Source organism: Nicotiana attenuata, unplaced genomic scaffold, assembly GCF_001879085.1.
Source record: "Nicotiana attenuata strain UT unplaced genomic scaffold, NIATTr2, whole genome shotgun sequence".
NCBI lineage: Eukaryota > Viridiplantae > Streptophyta > Magnoliopsida > Solanales > Solanaceae > Nicotiana > Nicotiana attenuata.
This window is the reverse complement of record NW_017684790.1, coordinates 1-7,271: the sequence shown is the minus strand read 5'-3', so window position 1 is coordinate 7,271 and position 7,271 is coordinate 1. Positions and strand designations below refer to the sequence as shown.

The 7,271-nt window shown below is 40.1% G+C and overlaps 1 protein-coding gene across 1 annotated transcript; it reads left to right on the top strand.

The window, feature by feature from the left end:
* Positions 1–4,667: 4,667 nt before the first annotated feature.
* On the top strand, positions 4,668–7,204 carry LOC109222120 (DNA mismatch repair protein MLH1). Its single transcript, XM_019386521.1, has one exon. It carries the CDS (start codon positions 4,809–4,811, stop codon positions 7,023–7,025), a length of 2,217 nt encoding a protein of 738 aa, XP_019242066.1. The 5' UTR covers positions 4,668–4,808; the 3' UTR covers positions 7,026–7,204.
* Positions 7,205–7,271: the final 67 nt, after the last annotated feature.

Below are 7,271 nucleotides of genomic sequence, written 5' to 3'. Positions count from 1 at the left end.
AGCTTCATGATCGTCATGCGTGTTACCTACAACGGTATTGATGTGAGTTAGGCTGGTCAGAAATACTTTAGCTACCTTTACCTGATGGTATCTTACACAACCAGCAGATGGAAGATCAGGTTCTTCATCAGGTTCTTGTGACCCCATCTTCACCTTGATTTATCCGAAACATTCTCTTCTTGAGGCTTTGATGCAGATATCTGGAGTGTGGTCTTCTGTTCTGCAATGCTTTCCACCGACCAATCCTTTCTTCATATTGACCCTCAGAGGATGATCTCACCCTTCAATGTGTTTGCAATTTCTCTCCAATTGTTGATGAGGTCATTTCGTTTTGCTCCCTTGTCTCCCAGAAGATAAGGCATGAATCATGATAGGTGCACCAGGTTCTGTGTGAGACGTGGTGGAGGAAGTTGAGTTGTCTTTTGCCAGTTTCCTTCATCTTGCTCGAGTGCCAAGGGAACCTCTCTGCCTTTTCATTCACTGAGAATGTACCCTTTACCTTTTTTTTAAGGATACATTCCTTTCCTGCAGGGCTTTCAGTGAGAGGCATTTCATGATGTTTCCAGCTGCGTGCTTTAGGCATTCACTGTCCATAGTCTATCGCAGTCTGCTTCCTCTCACTAATCCCTGCACATGCACATCAAGGGTTAGATTTAGGAACCCAAACTAGTTTGGGTCTCTTGTTACTAAAAAAAGATGAATGAGGAATTTCTTAGTCCACGCAGGCAACATCCGCTTTTTGCGAGTGGTTCCTGGTCCTTTGCTAGTAGTCACTCTATCAGTGAATGCTTTGTTCTTCTGAGCAGACTGAATCCTGGCCTGACAATTTTCTTTAAAATGCCTATTGTTTCCGCAGTGGGTACATAGCCAGTTATCAGGTACAGTGACATACTTGTTGTGTGGGTTGTAGGGAGTTTTCTCCCTTTGGAACCCGATTCCCTGCTTGTTCCCACTATTGTTGAGATACATGGCAGTAACAGCATCTGAGGACAAGGTCCATTTCAAGGATTTCTCAAGATCATTCCTTACTTTCTCAAACTCAGCTTGGAGTTGCTGATTCCTCTCGAGTTCACTACAAAGACTGGTTTTTACAATATTTAACTCTTTTTCAAGCATGATGTACGCCTCACTAGCTACTTCCTTCCCTTTCCCAAGACTTACATTCCTATGTTCTCTATTGAGTCCCTCAATGGTTTCCTCTAGATCAGCGGATATTGCTAACAGGTCATCCCTTTCCTCTTCAGTAGATGCAACTTTTTCTTCTAAGGTGTCCTTCTCATTGTTAAGGCCTTCTATTGTTTCTTTTAGATCAACAACTACTACAATCATGTCGTCTCTCTCATTTTCCACACTAGTTATTCTTCCATTCAAAGCCTCATTTTCTATTTCAAGATTAACTATGGTCTCATCTCGGTCTACTACACAGACCACTAGATCATCTCTAGATTGCTCTGCCTCTCCTAGTTCTATTATGAGGATCTCCTTATCGTTTATAAGGCTATAATAGGCATCAATTAAGACATTTGATAAAGACCTTAGCTTCTTGGAAGAATAGGATTTCAGATTTCTCTGAACATCCCGGAAGCTTACCTCATCGTCTTCATCTTCTTCTTCATCATCATCTGACTAAGCCATCAGCGTGAATAGTGAGTCGTACTTCGTTGCTTCAGTTTCCACTGCCATCAGGGAACTATTTTATGCATCTGATTCCCTTTCGGATTCACTTGAGGAGTCTCCCCAAGCAGCAAGAGCCTGCTTAACGATATTGTCAGCAGCACTTTTTCTATTGAATCTTTTCTCTGGAACCAGGTTCCTTTTTCCTACTTTGCTAGGACTTTGCTTGTACTGCTCCTGTTTCGCGAGTGGGCAGTCTTTGATGAAATGCCCTGACTTTCCACATCCGTGACAGAGATCGTTGTTCCTTGTTTTACTTGAACTCCCCCACTTTGGTATGCCACCATTTCTTCGAACTAATTTTTGAAATCTCTTAGTAAGATAGGCCATGTCACTATCTTCATCACTTGAACCACTCCTTTCATCTTTAAGCACCAGGTTATTTTCCTTCATAGGCTCTCTTCTTTCTCTGTCTTTCTTTCTTTTCATCTCGTAAGTTTTCAGATTACCAATCAACTCATCCATGGTCATAGTCTGTAGATCTGTAGCTTCCGTGATGGCATTTACCTTACTTTCCCAAGACCCAGGTAGGACGCTGAGAATTTTCCTTACGAGCTTATTTTTGGGAATGACATCTCCAAGTGAATGAAGCTCATTTATGATGGAGGTGAATCTAGTGTGCATATCTTGTATAGATACATTATCCTTCATCCTAAAGAGTTCATATTCTGTGGTGAGCATGTCAATCTTGGATTGTTTGACTTGAGTGGTTCCTTCATGAGCGGTTTGCAAAGCCTCCCATATTTCTTTGGCAGTTTCACAAGCTGAGACTCTGTTGTACTCATCAGGTCATATGCCACACATCAAGATTTTCTTGGCACGGTAGTTCTGTTCTACAGCTTTTCTGTCAATGTCGTTGTACTCTCTTCTTCCTTTCGGCACCATTTGCCCTGTTTCTTCAATCTTCTTCATGGGAACATGTGGACCATCATATATAATGTCCCACAACTCTGAATCTTCTGCCATAATGAAATCATGCATCCTGGTCTTCCACCAGCCGTAGTATTGACCATTGAATCTGGGAGGTCTATAGGTTGATTGTCCTTCTTCAAAGCTTGGTGGAGCAACCATTGAGGATTCCTCCTAGGTGTTAGCCTGATAGGAGAAACCTGCTCTGTTACCAATTATTGACTTATGTGAGTCCACCAAACAATAGAGTACCTGGTCCTCTATGAGACTGATACGTAGAATGCAGTAAGGACTGAATGTAAAGAAGGCCAGAGATTTTTTATGTGGAAAAACCCCACACAAGGGGATCAAAAAACCACGACCTACACCTGTAGGCTTTAAACTCAACTAACTTGTAATCTACCTATTACAAGCCACTTTGCAAACACCCTTTTGCAAAGACTTCAAACTAACTTGTGATGCACCACCACAAGCCACTCTATAACTCTCCTAGTTATAGAGGATTTAACTTATGGCTATTCCTAGTCACAACATAAACTCTAAGGTTTACAAATTTGGTTTGTTCCTAAGACAGCGCTTCTAAGAAAGCAAACTAGGAATTGCAATGTAGAACAATTAACAAGATTACAACTCAATTATGGACGTACATAAGACTCAGTTAGAAACTGATCCTTAGTGGAGTTGTCTTCTTGTTCTTGACACACCAGTGACTTCAATGCTAGATGAACTTTGTTATGCTTGAGAGAATATCACTAAATGCACAAGGAATAGTATATCTTGCACCAGGTTGTTTTATAAAAAAAGATGTCACAATAGATTGTGATGTCAACTCAAGGTGTATACTTCTTCCCAATGAGAATTGACTGTTGTACAATCTGCACAGCCACTTCTGGGCAGTTGCGTTCCAGCTGGATAGTGGGCTTTGTACTTCCTATCAGGACACACCAACAGACCAGGTCCTAGTTGTATTTCTCTTTTGTATCAGTTGCCAGATGGTTACTTTCTTCTGTCATGTTCCAGTTGTGTACTTGACTTGTACTTTTTGTCAAAGAACCCTAAAGCAGCAGGTCCCTGTTGTGTTCCTCTTTATCTTGATTGCGTACAGTCACTGACTTGCTTGTGTCGAAGAACCTTAAAGGGCCAGATCATCAGGTCCCTGTTGTGTTCCTCCCTTTGCAAATTTTTAGGCTTCGATCAGTTCGTATGAAATGTATATCTTGTCTGTCACTATCTGGTTCTTCATGACAAGTTTGTTAGATCACCCAAACATAAAATACTGAAAACCCATCAAACAGAAAACGTATCTACAATCCGTAATATAGCAAATGGTATCTATAGATAACTAATTACTGTTAAAAGATAGTGCTTTATGAAAATTTCTCTTTTTCAATCCTTTCCTTTCGCTTAGTGGCTTTCCTAGCCCACTATCATTAACCCCAACTTGTCCGCTACTTTCATTTGGCCCAAGCCCAATATCATTCATGACACTTATTAACAAGGACGACATATAGTGTCACCCACTTAGGACTATTATTGAAGATTGTAAGTATTTATTGGAAATCAACAAGACTATTATTACACATATTTGGAGGGAAGCGAACAAATGTGCATACATTGTGGCTAACAAAAGACACAACCATGTAGAAGCTATAATAATTTGGGAGGTACAACATGAAAATAGAGTTTCTTCTCGTGGCCCATTCGATCAATGTAATTACGAGAGATTTAAGTAAATTTATTTAGTTTTTTCTAATGTGCCAAAAAAATAAGAATTTTTCATAAAGCACTATAGTTTAAGTTTAGAGCCTAATAACTATACATAACTATAGTTTGACTAATTATCATTCGTAGCTACTGTTCAATTATTATCGGCATGTATTACTTGTATTCATTCGCTTGAAATGGCTGTATCAACTTATACAATACATTGAAATATAATGATACATATAGTTACTATACCATTATATCTGACTCCATGCTGTATACACTCTATAATAGCTACAGATTGTAATTATTTTAAAGTATATTTATATATGATAAATACAGTATATAAGTTAGTTACGTGTAATTTTTCCAAAAAAAAATCACAGTGAAGATCTGTAAATTTTCAGCTAGACCAGCCCATTCTCTTCCCGCCCAAATACTCTCTAAACCCTAAAAACACAAATAACATTGCAATTTGCTTCCCAAAGAATACAGAGTAGAACAGTGCAGAATCCGCCGCCATGGAAATTGAAGAGGCTATTAACGAAGTGGAAATGGAACCCATAGCAACGGCGGCGGCGATACCGAAGGAGCCACCGAAGATAAAGCGGCTAGAGGAATCAGTAGTGAACAGAATCGCGGCTGGGGAAGTAATCCAACGGCCAGTATCTGCAGTAAAAGAGCTCATCGAAAACAGCTTAGATGCTAATTCCACCTCTATCTCCGTCGTCGTTAAGGATTCCGGTCTTAAACTAATCCAAGTTTCCGACGACGGCCATGGCATCCGTTACGAGGATTTACCGATTTTATGCGAGAGGCACACGACGTCGAAGCTGAGTAAGTTTGAAGATTTACAGACGATTAGTTCAATGGGATTTAGAGGTGAAGCTTTAGCTAGTATGACTTACGTCGGTCACGTAACTGTCACTACAATTACCGACGGCCAGCTGTACGGATACAGAGCAACGTATAAAGACGGTTTAATGGTAGATGAACCAAAACCTTGTGCTGCTGTTAAAGGTACACAAATAATGATTGAGAATTTGTTTTATAACATGGCGGCGCGAAGGAAAACCCTAGAGAATTCTTCTGCTGATGATTATCCGAAAATTGTTGACCTAATTAGTAGGTTTGCAATTCATCACACAAGTGTGAGCTTCTCTTGTAGAAAACATGGAGCTGGTAGAGCAGATGTTCACAGTCTAGCTACTTGTTCGAGGATTGATTCGATTAGATCTGTTTATGGAGTTTCAGTTGCTCGAAATCTGATGAATATTGAAGTTTCTGATACTGTTTTTCAGATGGATGGTTTCATTTCTGACTCGAATTATATTGCGAAGAAGATAACCATGGTACTTTTTATAAATGATAGGCTCGTTGATTGTAGTGCTTTGAAAAGGGCAATTGAGCTAGTCTATACTGCTACATTGCCTAAAGCATCAAAACCTTTTATATACATGTCAATTGTTTTGCCACCTCAGAATGTTGATGTTAATATACATCCAACAAAGAGAGAGGTAAGCCTTATGAATCAAGAATTCATCATTGAGAAGATACAGTCTGTGGTAGAGTCGAAATTGAGAAGCTCGAATGAGTCAAGGAGATTCCAGGAACAGACCATGGATTTTTGTTCCTCAAGTCCAGTGGCCACAATTAAAGATTCCAGTAAAGATTGTCCGTCTTCGTCTGGGATAAAGTCGCAAAAAGCGCCACATAAAATGGTACGAACGGATACGCTGGACCCTTCTGGAAGGTTGCACGCATACGTGCAAATGAAGCCTCCTAGTAGTTCAGAAAGAGGAGGTTCTTGCTTGAGTTCAGTGAGGTCTTCTATTAGACAAAGGAGGAATCCTAGTGAAACCGCGGACCTCACTAGCATCCAAGAGTTAGTTAATGAGATTGATAATGATTGTCACTCTGGTTTATTAGATGTTGTTAGGCATTGCACGTATATTGGGATGGCGGATGAGGTTTTTGCTTTGATTCAACACAACACGCACCTTTATCTTGTTAATGTGATTAACTTGAGTAAAGAGCTTATGTATCAGCAAGTTTTACGTCGGTTTGCACATTTCAACGCGATTCAACTGAGTGAACCGGCGTCATTACCCGAGCTAATAATGCTTGCTCTGAAAGAAGAAGAGGGTATAGATCCCCAAGGCAATGAAAGCAATGAGCTAAGAGGAAAGATTGCCGAGATGAATACAGAGCTGCTCAAGGAAAAAGTAGAAATGCTAGAGGAGTATTTTAGTGTTTATATCGATTCAAATGGCAATTTGTCTAGACTTCCTGTTATACTTGATCAGTACACACCTGACACGGACCGCATCCCAGAATTTGTACTTTGTTTGGGCAATGATGTTGATTGGGAAGACGAGAAAGTTTGTTTTCAGACAATTGCCGCTGCCCTTGGAAATTTGTATGCCATGCATCCACCATTATTGCCTAAACCCTCGGGCGATGGCTTGAAATTCTACAGAAAGAGAGTGCTTTCGAGTGGTTCACTAGAAACTTGTATGGAAAACATAGAGACGAATGACACCGCAGAGTCTGAATTTGAGGAAGAATTACTTTCGGAGGCTGAAAATGCTTGGGCTCAACGTGAATGGTCGATTCAGCATGTTCTCTTTCCCGCCCTCAGACTCTTCTTCAAGCCCCCTACTTCTATGACTAAAAATGGAACTTTTGTTCAGGTTGCATCACTGGAAAAGCTCTACAGAATTTTCGAGAGATGTTAAACATTGGAGAATTTTGACGTGGCTTCCTTGAAGCAAAATGATGTAGATATGTACAGCTTCTAAATTGAGGAGTAAATTCCTCTTCCCCCTACCCCTACCCCAAAAGAGGAAAAATTAAAACAGGTACGATACATTCTTTTTTGCAGTGAAGATGGTCGGATTAGCTTTTTTGTCCTCTACATACCTTCGTTATGAAAAGAAAAAGAAAAAATGGAAGGTAATGGAAAGTAAGAGTTTGTTCCTACT

What these genes read in the sequence shown, in the direction of transcription:
- LOC109222120 (XM_019386521.1), top strand. Translation starts at nt 4,809, where the DNA reads ATGGAAATTGAAGAGGCTATTAACGAAGTGGAAATGGAACCCATAGCA.